Below are 23,017 nucleotides of genomic sequence, written 5' to 3' on the forward strand. Positions count from 1 at the left end.
GGTCCTCACCAGACATCACCGGCAACAACGTCGCCTATGGGCATAAACCCACCGTCGCTGGACCAGACAGGACTGGCAAAAAGTGCTCTTCACTGACGAGTCATGGTTGTGTCTCACCAGGGGTGATGGTCGGATTTGCGTTTATATCCTCGAAGGAATGAGCGTTACACCGAGGCCTGTGCACTGAAGCGGGATCGATTTGGAGGTGGAGGGTCAGTCATGGTCTGGGGCGGTGTGTCACAGCATCATTGGACTGAGCTTGTTGTCATTGCAGGCAATCTCAACTCAGTGCGTTACAGGGAAGTCATCATCCTCCCTCATGTGATACCTTTCCTGTAGGCTCATCCTGACATGACGCTCCAGCATGACAATGACACCAGCCATACTGCTCGTTCTGTGCATGATTTCCTGCAAGACAGAAACGATAGTGTTCCGCCATGCCCAGCAAAGAGCCCGGATCCGTTTTTGTCACCAAAGCCCCATATACTACCTACCATTGCAACCAGTATGCGCTTGACGGCTGGCCCTCACTTCATATTTGTCGCCAAACCCACTGGCTCCAGGTCATCTATAAGTCTTTGCTAGGTAAAGCCCCGCCTTATCTCAGCTCACTGGTCATCATAGCAGCACCCACCCATAGCACGCGCTCCAGCAGGAAAATTTCACTGGTCACCCCCAAAGCCAATTCCTACTTTGGTCGCCTTTCCTTCCAGTTCTCTGCTGCCAATGACTGGAACGAATTGCAAAAATCACTGAGGCTGGAGACTCATATCTCTCTTACTAACTGTAAGCATCAGCTGTCAGAGCAGCTCACAGATCATTGCACCTGTACATAGCCCATCCAACTACCTCATCCCCATATTGTTATTATTTTTTTCTCCTTTGCACCCCAGTATCTCTACTCTACTCTACATTGTAATTACTTCGCCACTACGGCCTATTTATTGACTTACCTGTCTAATCTTACCTCACTTACACACACTGTATATAGATTTTTTCTACTGTATTATTAACTGGACATTTGTTTATTCCATGTGTAACTCTGTGTTGTTGTTTGTGTCACGCTGCTTTGCTTTTTCTTGGCCAGGTCGCAGTTGTAAATGGCCTACCTGGTTAGATGAAGGTGAAATAAAATGTAAAAAATTCTCAATCCCATTGAGCACATCTGGGACCTGTTGGATCGGATGGTGAGGGCTAGGGCCATTCCCCCCTGAAATATCCCAGAACTTGCAGGTGCCTTGGTGGAAGAGTGTGGTAACATCTCACAGCAAGAACCGACAAATCTGGTGTCGTCCATGAGGAGGAGATGCACTGCAGTACTTAATGCAGCTGGTGCCCACACCAGCTGCATGTTCACAGAAATATTAATTAATATTAACACATGTTAAGTTCGCTGAAAATAAACGCAGTTGACAGTGAGAGGACGTTTCTTTTTTTGCTGAGTTTATATCTCAAATACTGTACATGCTCACTCTCTCTCAAACACAGACACAAAAGGTTCAGCAGTAGGGATTTAACTTCTTTAAAAAGAGGTGCCAGTACCTTGCTCGCAATGGAGTCCCTCGCGGCCCATGGGACACTCACACTTATACCCTCCCTCTGGTTGCACCTGACACTGGGACGATGGGTGGCATCTGTTAGGCTCGCATGGATTGTGGGTGTCGGCGCACGTCGGACCTATATTTCACCATCACCAAATTACAAAAAAACACCCCAAGTTAGAACTCAAACCACAGAATCTTTATTCCATCTTCTCTTATAAAAACCAGGGTTGTATTCATTAGGCACCAAAAAGGGAAATAAATGACAAAAAGGACTACCTGAACTTGGGGCAGAAGACAAATTACTGCTATTTTCTGTAACATATGGACAATTAAGTTGTATTCTAAGAAACTTTTCCATTTTCTATTGCATACCGTTTTGCTACGGTATGCCCTAATTAATACAACCTAAGCCTTTCAGACCATTTCCCTTCATTCCATGATTTCCTCAGTAATAGAGGTCCTTTTCTAATAGGATTTAGAAAGATTAAGGAAAGACCCAGGCACCCTGTCTTGCTGTTTTGCTGTCATGCGTATGGAGACGGGTCTTGGCTGTGGGAGAGGTGTCTGAAATGGCTCCCGGATGGCTAAATTGGCTTTGCCCTACGCTAGCCAGGACGGATCCCAATTCAGCTGTCATTATTTAAGTAGCCAGAGCTGCCTGAGGCGAGGAGAATGCTGTAATTAACCCCTTCCGCTGAGTTCTATTACACTCTTTCTCATCAATTTCTCCTGTTACTCACTCTCTCTCGCACACACATACACACTCTTTCTATCGTCTCTCTCCCTCCCTCTTACTCCATCTCCCTCTCTCTCTTGTCTCTGACCAACTCTCTCATTATCTCTCTCAGAACTATATTCTTGACCCTAACCAGTCAGATTTCAAGGCAGCTCATTCAACCGAGACCGCTCTCCTCTGTGTCACAGACGCTCTTCCGCTCTGCTAAAGCGGACTCGCTCTCTTCTGTTTTCATCCTCCCAGATCTATCTGCTGCCTTCAACAGATCCTCCTCGTCACCTTCTCAGGGTTGGGTGTCTCAGGATCTGCAAACACTTGGATTGCATCCTACCTGACAGGTCGCCTGTGACTGCACTATGTGCTCTCACTACTGGTGTCCCCCAGGGCTCGGTTCTAGGACCTCTCCTCTTTTCATCAAGTCACTTGGCTCTGTCATATCTTCACATTGTGTCTTCTGTCATTGCTATGCGGATGACACTCAACTACTCTTCTCCTTCCACTCTTCTGATGCACAGGTAGCGACACGCATCTCTGCATGCCTGGCAGACATCTCAGCTTGGATGTCGGCCCACCACCTCAAGCTCAACAAAATGGAGCTACTCATCCTCCCGGGGAAGGCCTGCCCACTCCAAGACCTCTCCATCATGGTTGACAACTCCATGGTGTCCCCCTCCCAGAGTGCAGAGAACCTTGTCATGACCCTGGACAAGACACTGTCGTTCTCTGCAAACATCAAAGCTTGCTCCTGCAGTCACTGCTTTGAAGAGTACAACCTTTCCTCACACAGGTAGTGGTGCAGGTCCTAATCCAGGCACTTATCTCCTGTCTAGACTAATGCAACTCTCTGTTGGCTGGGCTCCCCGCTTGTGCCATCAAACCCCTGCAACTTATCCATAATGGCGCAGCCCGCCTTGTGTTCAACCTTCCTAAGTTCTCCCATGTCACACCGCTCCTCTGCACACTCCACTGGCTTCCAGTCGAAGCTCGCATCATCTTCAAGACCCTGGTGCTTGTCTATGGAGCAGCAAGGGGAACTGCCCCTTCGTGCATCAAACCCTACACCCCAACCCGAGCACTGCATTCTGCCACCTCTGGTCTCTTGGCCCTCCCACCCCTATGGGAGGGCAGCTCCCACTCGGCCCAGTCAAAGCCCTTCTCAGTTCTGGACCCCAATGGTGGAACCAGCTTCCCCCTAAAGTCAGGACAGCGGAGTACCTGCCCATCTTACGAAAACATCTGAAAGTAGGGAGGAAGATGCCGTTCTAGTAGGCGGGGGAGGGGCCATACTGTGAGCTAGTGACAATGTGAGGAGGGAGGGAGATGCCTCTCTAGTAGGTGGGGGAGGGGCCATACTGTGAGCGAGTGACAATTTGAGGAGGGAGGAAGATGCCGCTCTAGTAGGTGGGGGTGGGGCCATACTGTGACCGAGTGACAATGTGAGGAGGGAGGGGAGATGCCACTCTAGTAGGCGGGGAGGGGCCATACTGTGAGCGAATGACAATGTGAGGAGGGAGGGAGATGCCGCTCTAGTAGGCGGGGGAGGGGCCATACTGTGAGCAAGTGACAATGTGAGGAGGGAGGGAGATGCCGCTCTAGTAAGCGGGGAGGGGCCATTGTGAGCAAGTGACAATTTGAGGAGGGAGGAAGATGCCGCTTAATAGGTGGGGGAGGGGCCATACTGTGAGCGAATGACAATGTGAGTAGGGAGGGAGATGCCGCTCTGTAGGCGGGGAGGGGCCATACTGTGAGCTAGTGACAATGTGAGGAGGGAGGGAGATGCCGCTCTAGTAGGCGGGGGAGGGGCCATACTGTGATTAAGTGACAATGTGAGGAGGGAGATGCCGCTCTAGTTGGCGGGGGAGGGGCCATACTGTGAGCGAGTGACAATGTGAGGAGGGAGGGAGATGCCTCTCTAGTAGGTGGGGGAGGGGCCATACTGTGATTAAGTGACAATGTGAGGAGGGGGGGAGATGACGCTCTAGTAGGCGGGGGAGGGGCCATACTGTGAACGAGTGACAATGTGAGGAGGGAGGGAGGTGCCGCTCTAGTAGGCGGGGGAGGGGCCATACTGTGAACGAGTGACAATGTGAGGAGGGAGGGAGGTGCCGCTCTAGTAGGCGGGGGAGGGGCCATACTGTGAGCGAGTGACAATGTGAGTAGGGAGGGAGATGCCGTTCTAGTAGGCGGGGGAGGGGCCATACTGTGAGCTAGTGACAATGTGAGGAGGGAGGGAGATGCCTCTCTAGTAGGCGGGGGAGGGGCCATACTGTGAGCGAGTGACAATTTGAGGAGGGAGGAAGATGCCGCTCTAGTAGGTGGGGGTGGGGCCATACTGTGACCGAGTGACAATGTGAGGAGGGAGGGAGGTGCCGCTCTAGTAGGCGGGGAGGGGGCCATACTGTGAGCGAATGACAATGTGAGTAGGGAGGAGATGCCGCTCTAGTAGGCGGGGAGGGGCCATACTGTGAGCTAGTGACAATGTGAGGAGGGAGGGAGGTGCCGCTCTAGTAGGCGGGGAGGGGCCATACTGTGAACAGTGACAATGTGAGGAGGGGAGGGAGGTGCCGCTCTAGTAGGCGGGGAGGGGGCCATACTGTGAGCGAATGACAATGTGAGTAGGGAGGAAGATGCCGTTCTAGTAGGCGGGGAGGGGCCATACTGTGAGCGAGTGACAATGTGAGGAGGGAGGGAGATGCCGCTCTAGTAGGCGGGGGAGGGGCCATACTGTGAGCGAGTGACAATGTGAGGAGGGAGGGAGATGCCGCTCTAGTAGGTGGGGGAGGGGCCATACTGTGACCGAGTGACAATGTGAGGAGGGAGGGAGATGCCGCTCTAGTAGGCGGGGGAGGGGCCATACTGTGAGCGAGTGACAATGTGAGGAGGGAGGGAGATGCCGCTCTAGTAGGCGGGGGAGGGGCCATACTGTGAGCAAGTGACAATTTGAGGAGGGAGGAAGATGCCGCTCTAGTAGGTGGGGGAGGGGCCATACTGTGAGCGAATGACAATGTGAGTAGGGAGGGAGATGCCGCTCTAGTAGGCGGGGGAGGGGCCATACTGTGAGCTAGTGACAATGTGAGGAGGGAGGGAGATGCCGCTCTAGTAGGTGGGGGAGAGGCCATACTGTGATTAAGTGACAATGTGAGGAGGGAGATGCCGCTCTAGTTGGCGGGGGAGGGGCCATACTGTTTAAGTGACAATGTGAGGAGGTAGGGAGATGCCTCTCTAGTAGGTGGGGGAGGGGCCATACTGTGATTAAGTGACAATGTGAGGAGGGGGGGAGATGCCGCTCTAGTAGGCGGGGGAGGGGCCATACTGTGAACGAGTGACAATGTGAGGAGGGAGGGAGGTGCCGCTCTAGTACGCGGGGAGGGGCCATACTGTGAACGAGTGACAATGTGAGGAGGGAGGGAGGTGCCGCTCTAGTAGGCGGGGGAGGGGCCATACTGTGAGCGAATGACAATGTGAGTAGGGAGGAAGATGCCGTTCTACTACTGTGAGCTAGTGACAATGTGAGGAGGGAGGGAGATGCCGCTCTAGTAGGCAGGGGGTATACTGTGAGCGAGTGACAATTTGAGGAGGGAGGAAGATGCCGCTCTAGTAGGTGGGGGTGGGGCCATACTGTGACCGGTGACAATGTGAGGAGGGAGGGAGGTGCCGCTCTAGTAGGCGGGGGAGGGGCCATACTGTGAGCGAATGACAATGTGAGTAGGGAGGGAGATGCCGCTCTAGTAGGAGGGGAGGGGCCATACTGTGAGCTAGTGACAATGTGAGGAGGGAGGGAGGTGCCGCTCTAGTAGGCGGGGGAGGGGCCATACTGTGAACGAGTGACAATGTGAGGAGGGAGGGAGGTGCCGCTCTAGTAGGCGGGGGAGGGGCCATACTGTGAGCGAATGACAATGTGAGTAGGGAGGGAGATGCCGTTCTAGTAGGCGGGGGGAGGGGCCATACTGTGAGCTAGTGACAATGTGAGGAGGGAGGGAGATGCCGCTCTAGTAGGCGGGGGAGGGGCCATACTGTGAGCGAGTGACAATTTGAGGAGGGAGGAAGATGCCGCTCTAGTAGGTGGGGGAGGGGCCATACTGTGACCGTGACAATGTGAGGAGGGAGGGGAGGTGCCGCTCTAGTAGGCGGGGGAGGGGCCATACTGTGAGCGAATGACAATGTGAGTAGGGAGGGGATGCCGCTCTAGTAGGCGGGGGAGGGGCCATACTGTGAGCTAGTGACAATGTGAGGAGGGAGGGAGATGCCGCTCTAGTAAGAGGGGCCATACTGTGAGCAAGTGACAATTTGAGGAGGGAGGAAGATGCCGCTCTAGTAGGTGGGGAGGGGCCATACTGTGAGCGAATGACAATGTGAGTAGGGAGGGAGATGCCGCTCTAGTAGGCGGGGAGGGGCCATACTGTGAGCTAGTGACAATGTGAGGAGGGAGGGAGATGCCGCTCTAGTAGGTGGGGGAGGGGCCATACTGTGATTAAGTGACAATGTGAGGAGGGAGATGCCGCTCTAGTTGGCGGGGGAGGGGCCATACTGTGATTAAGTGACAATGTGAGGAGGGAGGGAGATGCCTCTCTAGTAGGCGGGGGAGGGGCCATACTGTGAGCGAGTGACAATGTGAGGAGGGAGGGAGATGCCGCTCTAGTAGGCGGGGGGAGGGGCCATACTGTGAGCGAGTGACAATGTGAGGAGGGAGGGAGATGCCGCTCTAGTAGGCGGGGGGAGGGACCATACTGTGAGCGAGTGACAATGTGAGGAGGGAGGCAGATGCCGCTCTAGTAGGCGGGGGAGGGGGCCATACTGTGAGCGAGTGACAATGTGAGGAGGGAGGGAGAAGTGAGAGACGGCAACCAACCATGCCGATTCGCGCCATAGTAGACTAATAGCTGCCTTAGCTAGGCTATTTATCATCAAATATGAGTACGTGGTACCCGTCTTGACTGCATCAAACCGGGAGAAGCTAATTAAAATAGCTAATGTTAGCTAGCTAGGCTAACTGAGGTTGCAGTGCATGCGCTTTCTCATCCTAGAGTTACAAATAACAACAACTCAAATTCAGAATATTAAGATGCAGCATTTCTGTTGGCTCTTGGTCATTGAAGCCTAACCCTCTACTTCAACTTTTAATTCCATCTTCCATTGGTTAGATAGCTCCTAACTTTTGCCACACATGGAGAGAGGCTATATGACCGTAGCCTATTGCAGCAATGGCTGGCCAACCACAAGCTAAACACGCCACAGTCCACACAAAGTGAAAAGCAAGAGCAGCAACATAAATAAGAAGATATTTCTCTCTCTCTCTCTCTCTACTGCAGCAGTCACGTTCAGATCTGTTCGTGCCCTTCCTAACAAGTCTGTTACAATTACATATACCCAAGACCGCAACAAACTATATCAGATACGACCTAGACCTGTGACATTGTTTAGAATTCTGTATCCGGACTCGCTCGGGACCCGGACCGGGTCTCGGGTATTTGGGTACAGGTGGATCCATCCAAGACCTCTACTGTGGGGACTATGTAATTTGGTTCTATTGTGCCAGGCAAGCTCAATCAAGTGCAGCTTAATTGTTCAAATAAACAAAAACAAATACTATTTGTGAAGTCAAATCTACGGTGCCAAGAACTGAGGTCTGAGTCATGTTCATTAGGGCATGCAACGAAAAAACAGTTTGAGACGTGTTGCAATGGCGTTTCTCAATGGACAAGTCCAGGTAGTCCCTTGATGTTGCGAGCCACTTTCAGCCGTTTGGTGCCTAATGACCAGGACTCTGTTGTTTGAAAGAAAAAGTGTTTGGCTGACCGGAGTAGCTGTTGATGCACTTGCAGTGGAACATCTCAGCCTCCTTGACCTGGCAGGAGGCGCTGTTCTTACAGGGGTTCGGCTGGCACGGGTTGTTGCCGCACTCGCCTACGCCGGTGCCGTAGAGCACGTTGCCACCCTTCTCCTGCAGGTTGTACACCAGGTTGTTGACGTCCAGCGTGCGAACACAGCCAACAAGACCTGTACCGGTGGAGGTCCGCTCCTTCACACTAAGAGAGATGGGGATGGAGAGAGCGGGAGTGGGAGTGGGAGAGAGAGAGAAAGAGAGGAGAGGGGAGGGAGAGAGAGATAGAGAGCAACAGAGAGAAAGAGTGTGAATGACAATATACCATCAGCCATTCAATAGTTATTCAAATCAACTTAGTGAAAAATAGGAAAAATAAACACAGGTGCTGGACAGAAAAAACAAACAAATAATATGAAAAAAGCAATACCTGCAGCTCTGCTAATGCTCACTGTGTACGCGTCTCAATAAACCAATATGGTACCGGAGAGTTCCGTACTGTACTGGTTTTATATAACTCAACAACTCCTTTCTCCATCAATCTCCTTTTCTCTATATATATATACTAATACATTACTAATTATATATTGCTAACATACAACCATACTAATGCCATCTTCATGTTAGGCCTCACTCTGTCATCATGTCTTCGGGCACCCCTCCGATGAAGAGGTGTGTGTCCAGGTTGAGGCCGTCGGTTCCGGGGGGGCTGGCGCCCTCGATGTGGAGCTCGTCATCCACGCTCAGCACGGCGTTGCGCCGGTTCCTCGTCACCACCAGCTGGTACCAGCGACCCAGCTTCACCTGGACTTTACTGACCAGTGTGCCTGTGCCCGAGCCGGTGTTGAACCTAGGGATGGGTAGCAAACCATGATCTTTATATAATATGTTCAATGGAGTATCTGCATTGAAAGATGATTTTTAATCCAGGAATAGGTTTAAATCTGGATACAGGAAACTGGCCCATACCGCATATGTTTTTCAGTATATACATTTTTTTTAAAGGAAGCAGATTAGAGGTTCATAGGTGCACCAGCTACACCCGATTAACTGCCCTACATGTACCTAAGGAAAACTTGGTTGAGAATTGATGGTATTATATTTCTCATAATCAATTGCCCTCTACTCTAATGTTTTCTAATGGGATTTTTATAGAGCTACTGTTGGAATGGAGGTCCATAATCATTTCTACACAGTTTCAATTTGATCTGAGTCATTTTAAAGTATATATATAAGTACCAGGCAAACGTTTTAGAACACACTTACTCATTCCTGGGGTTTTCTTTATTTTTAACATTGTAGAATAATAGTGAAGACATCAATACTATGAAATAACACATATGGAATCATGTAGTAACCAAAAAAGTGTTAAACAAAACAAAATATATTTCAGATTTGAGATTCTTGAAAGTAGCTACCCTTTGCCTCGATGACAGCTTTGCACACTCTTGGTATTCTCTCAACCAGCTTCATGAGGTAGTCACCTGGAATGAATTTCAATGAACAGGTGTGGCTTTGTTAAAAGTTAAGTTGTGGAATTTCTTTCCTTCTTAATGTGTTTGAGCCAATCAGTTGTGTTGTGAAAAAGTAGGGCTTGTATACAGAAGATAGCCCTATTTGGTAAAAGACCAAGTCCATATTATGGCAAGAACAGCTCAAATAAGCAACAGGAAATGACAGTCCATCATTACTTTAAGACATGAAGGTCAGTCAATACGGAACATTTTAAGAACTTTGAAAGTTTCTTCAAGTGCAATCGCAAAAAACATCAAGCGCTATGATGAAACTGGCTCTCATGAGGACCGCCACAGGAAAGAAAGTCCCAGAGTTACGTCTGCTGCAGAGGACAAGTTGATTAAACTTAGATTGCAGCCCAAATAAATGCTTCACAGAGTTCAAGTAACAGACACAGCTCAACATCAACTGTTCAGAGGAGACTGTGTGAATCAGGCCATGGTCAAATGGAAGAGACTTGCTTGGACCAAGAAACACGAGCAATGGACATTAGACCGGTGGGAATCTGTCCTTTGGTCTGATGAGTCCAAATTTGAGATTTTGGGTTCCAACCGCCATGTCTTTGTGAGACGCAGATTAAGTAAATGGATGATCTCCACATGTGTGGTTCCCACTGCGAAGCATGGAGGAGGTGTGGTGGTGTTGGGGTGCTTTGCTGGTGACACCATCAGTGATTTATTTAGAATTCAAGGCACACTTAACCAGCATGGCTACCACAGCCTTCTGCAGTGATATGCCATCCCATCTGGTTTGCACTTAGTGGGAATATCATTTGTTATTCAACAGGACAATGACCCAACACACCGCCAGGCTGTATAAGGGCTTTTTGACCAAGAAGGAGAGTGATGGAGTGCTGCATCAGATGACCTGGCCTCCACAATCACCCGACCTCAACCCAATTGAGATGGTTTGGGATGAGTTGGACCACAGAGTGAAGGAAAAGCAGACAAAAAGTGCTTGCATATGTGGGAACTCCTTCAAGACTGTTGGAAAAAGCATTCCAGGTTAAGCTGGTTGAGAGAATGCCATGAGTGTGCAAAGCTGTCATCAAGGCAAAGGGTGGCTACTTTGAAGAATCTAAAATCTAAAATAGATTTCGATTTGTTTAACACTTTTTTGTTTACTACATGATTCCATATGTGTTATTTCATAGTTTTTATGTCTTCACTATTATTATACAATGTATAAAATAGTAGAAAATTAAGAAAATCCCTTGAATGAGTAGGTGGGTCGATACTGGACTGGTACAGCCCTTTAAATTAGTGGATTGGGCTATTTCAGTCACACCCGTTGCTGACATCTGTATAAAATAGAGCACATAGCCATGCAATCTCCATAAACAAACATTGGCAGTAGAATGGCCTGAAGAGCTCAGTGACTTTCAATGTGGCAGTCAGTTTATCAAATTTCTGCCCTGCTGGAGCTGCCCAGGTCAACTGTAAGCTCTGTCATTGTGGAATGGAAACGTCTAGGAGCAACAACGGCTCAGCCGCTATGTGGTAAGCCACAAAAGCTTACAGAACAGGACCCTGAGTGCTGAAGCACGTAATGCATAAAAATGGTCTGTCCTCGGTTGCAACACTCATTACCGAGTTCCAAACTGCTTCTGGAAGCAACGTCAGCACAAGAACTGTTCATCGGGAGCTTCATGAAATGGGTTTCCATGGCCGAGCACCCCCACACAAGCCTGAGATCACCATGTGCAATGCCAAGAGCCCTGACCTCAAACCTATCGAACACCTTTGGGAAGAATTGGAATGCCAACTGCGAGCCAGACCAAATTGCCAAACATCAGTGCCTGACCTCACTAATGCTCTTGATTATGCAGCAATGTTCCAACATCTAGTGGAAAGACTTCCATGAAGAGTGGAGGCTGTTAGAGCAGCAAAGGGGAGGACCAACTTCATATTAATGCCCATGATTTTGGAATGAGATGTTCGACAAGCAAGTCTCCACATACTTTTGGTCATGTAGTGTATATGTCATTTTTTTACTCAAACCACCCGCAGACCAGGCCGGATCCGGGCCGTATGTTTTTACACCCTGATCTACAGCTTGCCATCAATGCCCTTTGACACAACTGAACCTCTTCCTGTTTTGTCCCTTCCTGTTCTATCACCTCCAACCGTCCACTCACTTGAGCTCCACCTTGCCATTGACCAGGGTGAGAGACAGGAAGTCCTTCTTGCCATCCTGGCCGTTGAAGAGCAGGATGCCCGTCATCTCGGCCACCCTGAACTCCATGGCGATGCGGACCGTGTGATAGGCCCTCATGGTGTCGAAGGCCAGATAGGACTTACCCCCGAATGACGGGATGAAGTATGTGATCACTGGGAAGAAGAGAGGGGTATTTATTTTCGGTAATACCAATTATCCCACCGATGACATGCTTTAAAAAATGTTTTGAGCTAATAAAATTCATAAAATAAAAAGGAAAGTTTTACATCTTCCTAAGTCTGAGGTGGTTTTAACCTTCCAGACTTGAAATTGTATCAACTCGCTACCCAAGTATTTTACTTGCGACATATAGTTAAATGCATTAAAGAGAAACAATGGGTATATATCGAAGATGCTCATGCTCACCCCCAGAATATACGTCTATTTTCAAAGGATAACGCTAAGAACATTAACTTCATAGTAAAGAACACTATAACAATATGGAAGAAAATGAAACGTATTCTACACGAACCAATATCCCTCTCTAAAAACACAACCTTAAGGTACAATCCTTGGAAAGCTTTTCAGAATTCACAGATACATTGGTCCACATGGAACACTTAAAGGCATAGAAACGGTAAATTACTTGGTAACAGGAAATACATGTATTTCCGTAACAGAATTAAAAGGTACCAATAAAGATAGTTTCAAATACACGCAACTTAAAAGTTATATATCACAAACTTTTGAGTTAAAATCTTTTGTACATCAGAGCAACCTTGAGGGAATCTTATTTGAGTCAGAAAAGGATGTTCACATGATAGATAAGATATACATAACCATAACGACGTCGTAATCCATGCTTTCTGGGAATACTATAAAGTCCGGAGTTTGTGGGTCGAAACTACAAAGTGAAGTCTTGCAAAGTCAGAAGTATTGCAATGGAAATGTACGTCTAATCCGCTGTCTGTATATTCCAAGATATAGCATATGGGGGTGTAGTGAGATACCCAATGGGTTGGACGATTCTCTTCTCACCACTCATCTAGAAAAAAAACGTATACTAAAAACTACTAAAAACTACTAAAAACTTGGAAGTCAATCAATCCGCCATCATTGACACAATGGAAAAGTCTAATGATTTATTATTGAAGTAACATCGGGAAAACGACGGGAAAAATAAAGGCGAAATGGCAAACAATAATGCAGGCACTAGGGATGGGGGTGTGAGCATGCAGGTCTGGGCAGAGGAGATGTAGTCATTGTTTGTGTGTGTCTGTAAATTGTTGTTCGTACAGTTGGAGACAAGAGCCTAGTTAAGGTAATATAGCCTAGCCTAGCTAGGTAGGTCATACAGTAAGCGCAACAGACCAGATGTGTGGAAAGACAGAACCTGTGACTTACAGAATATGTGCTGGTGTGTATCGTCAGGTAGAAAAGGACAGCTTGATGATGCGTTTTCGATTTTATACTTGGAGTTTTGACACGAATGCACACATGAACGCACACACACACACACACACACAAAACTAAGGTTACGTATGGAACCATGGTTATGTGAGCTATATGGATCACTTCAATATATTGGTACCACTCCGCGGCGGAGGGATACATCAGAGGTGAGGATTTACAGATATACTCCTGTGTCATGGCTGGGGTCCACCCCCATTATATATAGACCCCATGATCACGACACACATTCTCTAACACTGTAGAGGATTGGAGTGATCCATATCATTTACATGCGTAACCTTCATTATGTTTCACTATGTTGGATCACTCCAGAGGGACCTGGCCAGGCAGCGCAGGACCGAGAGGCAGGGGCCGTCGATGTGGAAGGGAGGTCCTGGCACAGTCCCCAGAAGGGGAGGCAATGCCCAGGACTGCTGAACCAACCGCAGAGGGAGGTGCCACATTTACCCAATAGTGCCTAGCAAAAATGCAAGAGCTGCTTGCAGCTGACCGCAGCACAGATATCAGTAGTGCCCAGGACGCAGCCGCACCTCATGTTGAATGTGCCACCACAGATCCCAGCGCTGGACTTCCAGCCAGGAGGTATGCTGTCATAATCGTGTCCACAGATATCAGCGAGGGGCACTCTTCTCAGTAGTGCCCAGGATGCAGCCGCACCTCATGTTGAATGTGCCACCACAGATCCCAGCACTGGACTTCCAGCCAGGAGGTATGCTGTCGTAATCGTGTCCACAGATATCAGCGGGGGGCACTCTTCTCAGTAGTGCCCAGGACGCAGCCGCACCTCATGTTGAATGTGCCACCACAGATCCCAACACTGGACTTCCAGCCAGGAGGTATGCTGTCGTAATCGTGTCCACAGATATCAGCGAGGGGCACTCTTCTCAGTAGTGCCCAGGACGCAGCCGCACCTCGTGTTGAATGTGCCACCACAGATCCCAACACTGGACTTCCAGCCAGGAGGTATGCTGTCGTAATCGTGTCCACAGATATCAGCGAGGGGCACTCTTCTCAGTAGTGCCCAGGACGCAGCCGCACCTCGTGTTGAATGTGCCACCACAGATCCCAGCACTGGACTTCCAGCCAGGAGGTATGCTGTCGTAATCGTGTCCATGATCCAGTGAGAGAACCTCTGCTTTGATAGCCCAGCCCCCAGGACTCTCTCATCATAGCAGACAAAGAGCTGGTCTGTTGTTCCCCGTGACCGTGTCCACTCCACATAGGCAGCCAGTGCCAGAGGGTACAGGGCACAGCATGCCGGAGGGAGGCGCAGACTTCCCTGCCACTGCCGGGGGGTCGTAAGCAGAACCTTGGGGAGGAATGATGGGTTGGGACGGAGAGATTATACTCCACCCCCGGGGTCCATCCGGTAGCACTCAGAACTTACTGAAAGAACATGGAGCTCACCCACCCTCTTAATGGAAGTAATTTCTAACAAGAAAGCCACCTTCATAGAGAGGTGTTTCAGGGAGGCAGACTTCAACGGTTCGAAAGGCGGATTTGCCAAAGCTGCCAAGACCACATCCAGATCCCAGCTCGTCATTGAGCGGGTCCTAGCTGGACGCAGGCAACGAACCCCCTTCATAAACCTGGAGAACAAAGGATAGCGCCCCACCGGCCTGTCCATCCACCCCACAAGGCAGGAAGATATAGTGGCCAAATACCCTCTCAGTGTAGAGGCTGCCAAGCCCTCATCCAGTCGAGACTCTACCTCAAACCATTTCGGACGTCTGCCGAGAAAATTAAAGAGAATGTGTGCCTATATATAGGTGCAGACCCCAGCCGTGACACAGGTGTACACGGGAGTAAATCTGCAAATCCTCACCTCGGATGTATCCCTCCACCGCGTACACACTTGTTTCTCTCACTCTGCCATTACATTATCATCTTTGTTCTCCAAACTCAACAAACTCCCGAGCCGTCTGTTTCTCTGTCCGCCTTTCTTTGTCTCGGGAGAATGTAGGCTGATGAAATCATCTTGTCTAATGATTTGATTGATTGAGGGAGGCTATGGGGCTGTCACTCACACACACACTCTGACTCGAACACACATTTCCACCAGTTAATCCCGATCAAAACAATTGGTGTAAATTATTTTAAGATGCAGCTGCGTGAGGTAATTTCTTATCAGAGACCATCGAGTGGGAGAAACTTAGGGGAAAAAAGCTCTTGAGATTGCTCTGACAGCACTCAACAGTCGATTTTGACGCTCGGCACAGCAGACAGTGATTTGATATCAGTTTACTTTAGTGTTGACTAGTAGAGTCTGGTAAACTCATTGGTTATTTACCTAGTGGTGTAGCAACGTTGATAGAGGTTGGATATCTATTGAGTCAAATAGACTGGAAGGTAAGCTGTATGGGTATGTGCATTGTCTTTGATGCAAGGTAGGGTTCAGTTCAGCACTCTCATTTCAGGACATCAATACTTAAATAGAAACCTACTGTTCTCTTCTAGGATTGTGATCAATTCCATCTCCCTTTCAAAGTTCAGAGATGGAACCTAAGGTTTGCGTTTGTTTGTGTGTGTCGGTCAAGGAGGAGGGCGAGGGGGCACCACTCACATTTCTCGCAGACAGCGCCCCCTCTCCCGGCGGGGCAGATGCAGGTGAAATCGGCGCCGTCGTCCTCGCAGGTGCCGCCGTGTCGGCAGGGGTGGGAGTCACAGGGCTGCTGGGCCTTGGTGTAGTGGGGCACAGGGCTGGTCCTGTGGAGGGGGGTGATAGTAGTGGTGGGAATGGGGGCCATGGTAGAAGGGGCGGCGGTGGTCCGGCGGCTGGTATAGGGACGGCGTGTGGTGCCCAGGGGACGGCGTGTGATGAAAGCGGAGTTGGGGGGCGGCAGCATGGTGCTGGTGGCAGTGCTGGCAGTGGGGGTGGTGGCGGTAGCTGTGGTACTGGTGGTGAAGTAGGGGAGGGAGAACAGGCCTGGTAGACAGATGAAGAGAGGGAGATTCAGAGAAAGAGAGCAAATGTCAAGGAGCATGTCAGTCTTGGACTTTGATACAAGAACCAAAAAATGTCTACTCATGCTCGCATCGTCCTTCCTAAGAACATTTCATGTCCTCTCATGCTTCATGTTTGTAATTACATGTAAACAACGCAAGCCAATCCCCTGGGTGTGTCCTACCATAGTTGTTGAAGCGAATATTCTCCTCCTCTGGCTTCTTCACCACAATGGCTGTCTCCTTGGCTGCCTTCAGCTGCTTGAGCAGGGCTCCTTCAATGTCCTGCACCGTGAACCTGGTCTCTGTGGGACAACATGGAGGACAAAGATGTTCACAACAACCCAGAGGACACCACTCCACTAGGACAGCTGTAGTTCTACGTATTTTATCTGTCCCAGAGCTAGCACACCTGATTCAACTTGTCAACTAATTATAAAGCCATTGACTAGTTACAGTAAATTAGTTCCAGGGCTACCACAGAACTGTGAAACATTTGGTCCCAGAGGAGAGGTTTGAGAGACACTGAACTAGAAGACAGAGAAGCAATGTCCTGAAACGGCAGGACATTAGGAAAGTCATTCCCCTCCCTCCATCCCATTGCAGTAAATATTTACGAGAGCGATCGAGGCCGCTTGCGACAAGACCATGACACACGACCATCCAACAAAGTTTCACTAAGGTTCAGATGAACCTTTCTCATAACATTTTCCTCAGATCGCCATTTGAAATGGCCAACGCAGAGTTCCTTTATGGCAGCGTCTATTGTGCGGAGGTAAAAGACACTGAGCGGAGCCAGTAAAATGAGAAGAGGCGTGGAGAAGGGCAAGGTTTTAGGGGTGAGGCACTAATCTGTTATTTTTCCTTCAGTCTGAACGGCTAAAAAGCACATGGAATCTGATATTTCAAGGCACATTTCAAACCACCTTCGTAGATAGTTCGAAATCGGATGCAAATCTGATTCCTGTCCCTGCGACTTGTATCTGAATGATAAAATCTGATTTACTTGCCCTCAAGTGTTTTTTATACTTATTTGGCATATTTTGTTGCTTGCTAGCTACTCTGTTGACATTTAGGTAAGAACATGTGGTTGCTAACTCGTTACCTAGTTACACTAGCTAGCTACACTACATGGCCAAAAGTATATTGATATGTTCGTCAAAACATCTCATTCCAAAATCAAGGGCATTAATATGGAGGTGGTCCCCCCTTTGCTGCTATAACAACCTCCACTCTTCTGGGAAGGCTTTCCACTAGAACATTCCTTCAGGGACTTGCTTCCATTCGGCCACAAGAGCATTAGTGTGGTCGGGCACTGATGTTGTGCGATTAGGCCTGGCTCGCACTCTGCGTTCCAATTAATCTCAAAGGTGTTCGATGGGGTTGAGGTCCTTCACCAAACTTTACAGTTGGCACTATGCATTGGGGCAGGTAGTGTTCTCCTGGCATCCGCCAAACCCAGATTCGTCCGTCGGACTGCCAGATGGTGTAGATTGATTCATCACTCCAGAGAACGTGTTTCCACTGCTCCAGAGTCCAATGGCGGCAAACTTTACACAACTCCAGGCGACGCTTGGCATTGAGCATGGTGATCTTAGGCTGCTTGGCCAAGGAAACCCATTTCAAGAAATTCCCGACAAACAGTTATTGTGCTGACGTTGCTACCAGAGGCAGTTTGGAACTCCGTAGTGAGTGTTGCAACTGAGGACATAGGATTTTTATGTGTTGCACGCTTCAGCACTTGGTCCGGTTCTTGGTCCGGTTCTGTGAGCTTGTGTGATCTACCACTTCGCGGCTGAGCAGTTGTTGCTCCTAGACATTTCCATTTCACAATAACAACACTTACAGTTGACCGGGGCAGCTCTGGTTGGAAAGGTGGCATCCTATGACGGTGCCATGTTGAAAGTCACTGAGCTCTTCAGTAAGGCCATTCCACTGCTAATGTTTGTCTACGAAGATTGCATGGCTGTGTGCTCGATTTTATACACCGGTTGCAACGGGTGTGGCTGAAATAGCAGAATCCACACATTTTGGCCATGCAGGGTAGTTGACTACTGTACCTAGACAAAAAGCAAAGGTGACAACGATTGGTTGTTAAATAACTTCTGAGTGATAGGAAGCACAAGCACAAACACTAATCAGCCTACACTACTGTGCACACACCCTTCGTTACTATGACAACTAGCGTAGCCATGTCAGCAAATGACTGTTGTCTGAACACACACACATCCGAATTGATCACTTGTAACTTGTTGTTTGGACAATCAGTATTCCAAAACAGAACTGATTTGAGCATTAAGGCCTGCAGTGTGAAGAATGCTTAACAGCACTCTGGGGCTGAAATGAACCCAGTTCTGAAAGACAACGCCACCAAGCTCACTGAGAGGATTTGTTTTGTTAGTTTTTCCCTGTTGGCTCTTACAAATAACAAATATAGCCCATGTCTGAAAAAGAGAATAACAATGAAAATAGCATAGCCACGGTCTAGTGTGTTTTGTAAAATGGAATGACTTCCTGAACAATAATGCCAGTGCAGTGATACACTGCCGTAGCCTTTTGCTTACATTGGCATTTAGAAACTAATGAATGTGCTACACTCGCCATAACTGTCACAGTCATACTCTGGACCTAGTTTTGTTCCATGGAATAAATGTTGTGGGTCTTTATGTTTTTCCTCAAAATCCTAGACTATCGGACCACCATATTATTACGTTTGCAATTGCAACAAATAATCTGCTCAGACCCCAACCAAGGAGCATCAAAAGTCGTGCTATAAATTCACAGACAACACAAAGATTCCTTGATGCCCTTTCAGACTCCCTCTGCCTACCCAACGACGTCAAAGGACAAAAATCAGTTAACCACCTAACTGAGGAACTCAATTTAACCTTGCGCAAAACCTAGATGCACTTGCACCCCTAAAAACATTTCTCTTAATGTAATGAAATTAATGAAACTAGCTCCCTGGTATACAGAAAATACCTGAGCTCTGAAGCAAGCTTCCAGAAAATTGGAACGGAAATGGCGCCACACCAAAAGAGCCCTCACTGCTGCTCGATCATCCTATTTTTCCAACTTAATTGAGGAAAATAAGAACAACCCAAAATGTATTTTTGATACTGTCGCAAAGCTATCTAAAAAGCAGCATTCCCCAAGTGAAGATGGCTTTCACTTCATTAGTCATAAATTCATGAACTTCTTTGAGGAAAAGATCATGATTATTAGAAAGAAAATTACGGACTCCTCTTTAAATCTGCGTATTCCTTCAAAGCATAGTTGTCCTGAGTCTGCACAACTCTGCAAGGACCGAGGATCAAGAGAGACACTCAAGTGTTTTAGTACTATATCGCTTGACACAATGATGAAAATAGTCATGGCCTCTAAACCTCCAAGCTGCATACTGGACCCTATTCCAACTAAACTACTGAAAGAGCTGCTTCCTGTGCTTGGCCCTCCTATGTTGAACATAATAAACGGATGTGTACCAAACTCACTAAAGGTGGCAGTAATAAAACCTCTTGAAAAAGCCAAACCTTGACCCAGAAAATATAAAAAACGAATCGGCCTATATCGAATCTTCCATTCCTCTCCAAATTCAAGAAAAGGCTGTTGCGCAGCAACTTACTTCCTGAAGACAAACAATGTATCAATGTGTGTACAATGTGTGTACGAAATGCTTCAGTCTGGTTTTAGACCCCATCATAGCACTGAGACTGCACTTGTGGTAAATGACCTTTTAATGGCATCAGACCGAGGCTCTGCATCTGACCTCATGCTTCTAGACCTTAGTGCTGCTTTTGATACCATCGATCACCACATTATTTTGGAGAGATTGGAAACCAAAATTGGTCTACACGGACAAGTTCTGGCCTGGTTTAGATCTTATCTGTCGGAAAGATATCAGTTTGTCTCTGTGAATGGTTTGTCCTCTGACAAATCAACTGTAAATTTTGGTGTTCCTCAAGGTTCCGTTTTAGGAGCACTATTGTTTTCACTATATATTTTACCTCTTGGGGATGTCATTCGAAAACATAATGTTAACTTTCACTGCTATGCGGACGACACACAGCTGTACATTTCAATGAAACCTGCTGAAGCCCCAAAATTGCCCTTGCTAGAAGCCTGTGTTTCAGACATAAGGAAGTGGATGGCTGCAAACGTTCTACTTTTAAACTCGGACTAAACAGAGATGCTTGTTCTAGGTCCCAAGAAACAAAGAGATCTTCTTTTGAATCTGACAATTAATCTTAATGGTTGTACAGTCGTCTCAAATAAAACTGTGAAGGACCTTGGCGTTACTCTGGACCCTGATCTCTCTTTTGACGAACATATCAAGATTGTTTCAAGGACAGCTTTTTTCCACCTACGTAACATTGCAAAAATCAGAAACTTTCTGTCCAAAAATTATGCAGAAAAATGTATCCATGCTTTTGTTACTACTAGGTTAGACTACTGCAATGCTCTACTTTCCGGCTACCTGGATAAAGCACTAAATAAACTTCAGTTAGTGCTAAATACGGCTGCTAGAATCCTGACTAGAACCAAAAGATTTGATCATATTACTCCAGTACTAGCCTCCCTACACTGGCTTCCTGTCAAGGCAAGGGCTGATTTCAAGGTTTTACTGCTACCCTACAAAGCATTACATGGGCTTGCCCCTACCTATCTTCGCGATTTGGTCCTGCCGTACATACCTACACGTACGCTACGGTCACAAGACGCAGGCCTCCTAATTGTCCCTAGAATTTCTAAGCAAACAGCTGGAGGCAGGGCTATCTCCTATAGAGCTCCATTTTTATGGAATGGTCTGCCTACCCATGTGAGAGACACAAACTCGGTCTCAACCTTTAAGTCTTTACTGAAGACTCATCTCTTCAGTGGGTCATATGATTGAGTGTAGTCTGGCCCAGGAGTGTGAAGGTGAACGGAAAGGCTCTGGAGCAACGAACCGCCCTTGCTGTCTCTGCCTGGCCGGTTCCCCTCTTTCCACTGGGATTCTCTGCCTCTAACCCTATTACAGGGGCTGAGTCACTGGCTTACTGGTGCTCTTTCATGCCGTCTCTAGAAAGGGTGCGTCACTTGAGTGGGTTGAGTCACTGATGTGCTCTTCCTGTCTGGGTTGGCGCCCCCCTTGGGTTGTGCCGTGGCGGAGATCTTTGTGGGCTATACTCTGCCTTTGTCTTCGTCTCAGGATGATACGTTGGTGGTTGAAGATATCCCTCTAGTGGTGTGAGGGCTGTGCTTTGGCAAAGTGGGTGGGGTTACATCCTTCCTGTTTGGTCCTGTCTGGGTGTATCATCGGATGGGGCCACAGTGTCTCCTGACCCCCATCAGCCTCCAGTATCTATGCTGCAGTAGTTTATGTGTCGGGGGGCTGTGGTCAGTTTGTTATATCTGGAGTACTTCTCCTGTCTTATCCGGTATCCTGTGTGAATTTAAGTATGCTCTCTCTAATTCTCTCTTTCTCTCTCTCGGAGGACCTGAGCTCTCAGACATTGCCTCAAGACTACCTGGCATGATGACTCCTTGCTGTTTCCAGTCCACCTTCCCGTGCTGCTGCTCCAGTTTCAACTGTTCTGCCTGCGGCTATGGAATCCTGACCTGTTCACCGGACGTGCTACCTGTCCTGGACCTATTATTATTTGACCATGCTGGTAATTTATGAACATTTGAACATCTTGGCCATGTTCTGTTATAATCTCCACCCGGCACAGCCAGAAGAGGACTGGCCACCCCTCATAGCCTGGTTCCTCTCTAGGTGTCTTCCTAGGTTTTGGCTTCAACATCTCCATTGCTTACTGTTTGGGTTTTTAGGCTGGGTTTCTGTACAGCACTTTGAGATATCAGCTGATGTACGAAGGGCTATATAAATTCATTTGATTTGATGATTTTTTTTGATAACAGTACATTTGCCATACTATACCATACAGTAAGGGCTGGTTTCTTGGACTAAGAAGCACTTTCAAAGGACAATCTCCATTGAACATGCTTTTTATTATGTGTCCGGGAAACTGGCCCAGAGTGTGTTCATCGTGACTTTTTATCAAATAGTTCTTACCTGGGTTGAAGTGGGCCTCGATGAAGGCCAGGATGGAGTTGCTGGGCGCCAGGCTGCGGACTTGGACACTCATAAAGTCCTTCTGCACCTCTGATTTACAGAACAACTCGTTCAGCTGAGCCAGGGATGAGAAACACATTCATTAGTACATAGCATAGACAAATATTTTGCAGTTTAGGTTGTCCCTCCCTGTTTCAGTCTGTTTTGTTCTGTTTTGTGCATAATGAATACAACCAGGATGATGAATGAGCGAGGTAATGAGCTCTGTGCAGTGGCTCATCCAATTTGAGTGCAGTAAACTCATTTCCCGGAAGGATGGGGGGAGACTATGTCTGCATCCAAAATGGCACCTTATTCCCTGTATAGTGCACTACTATTGACCAGGGCCCCTGTGCCATTTGGGACGCAGCCTATGTCAGGGAATAGGTCTTCTACTGTGTAGAAGCACATTGGGCCTGGTCTGGGTGCACAAATTGACATTTTGCTGCAGATAGGGGTATAATTACATGAACATGTTTTTTTCTGAGGCAGTGGTAAATGTCAGGTTAGCATGGTATACACTGGCTGCTGATTGGTTTAGCTTCTGATTCATAATGTGGGTGTGTGCTTTTGGTGCCCAAATGAAGTCTAAGTCACTGTCAGGAAGTAAATAAACTTGTAATCCACATGGTTTCATGCTTGCCGACTAGAGAGAGCATAACATTCATCATGTATCTCACTCTGTTGGCTCAAGTTGACACCTTGAGGGAGACATAAGGCGCTGTACCAAG

The 23,017-nt window shown here is 47.9% G+C and overlaps 1 protein-coding gene across 4 annotated transcripts in view; it reads right to left on the reverse strand.

Moving 5' to 3' along the window:
* The window catches only part of LOC118360235 (agrin-like), a 409,423-nt gene that overhangs the window by 44,003 nt on the left and 342,403 nt on the right, over nucleotides 1-23,017 (reverse strand). For all 4 annotated transcript variants that reach the window (XM_052482562.1, XM_052482563.1, XM_035739526.2 and 1 more), the window contains 7 exons: nucleotides 22,248-22,362; nucleotides 16,375-16,494; nucleotides 15,810-16,172; nucleotides 11,754-11,946; nucleotides 8,736-8,951; nucleotides 8,077-8,306; nucleotides 1,543-1,677 (listed from right to left, as the gene is read on the reverse strand). In XM_052482562.1, the coding sequence (XP_052338522.1) occupies nucleotides 1,543-1,677; nucleotides 8,077-8,306; nucleotides 8,736-8,951; nucleotides 11,754-11,946; nucleotides 15,810-16,172; nucleotides 16,375-16,494; nucleotides 22,248-22,362 (1,372 nt within the window). The remainder of the gene's footprint in view (nucleotides 1-1,542; nucleotides 1,678-8,076; nucleotides 8,307-8,735; nucleotides 8,952-11,753; nucleotides 11,947-15,809; nucleotides 16,173-16,374; nucleotides 16,495-22,247; nucleotides 22,363-23,017) is intronic.

This window comes from Oncorhynchus keta, chromosome 27 (assembly GCF_023373465.1).
Source record: "Oncorhynchus keta strain PuntledgeMale-10-30-2019 chromosome 27, Oket_V2, whole genome shotgun sequence".
Classification (NCBI taxonomy): domain Eukaryota; kingdom Metazoa; phylum Chordata; class Actinopteri; order Salmoniformes; family Salmonidae; genus Oncorhynchus; species Oncorhynchus keta.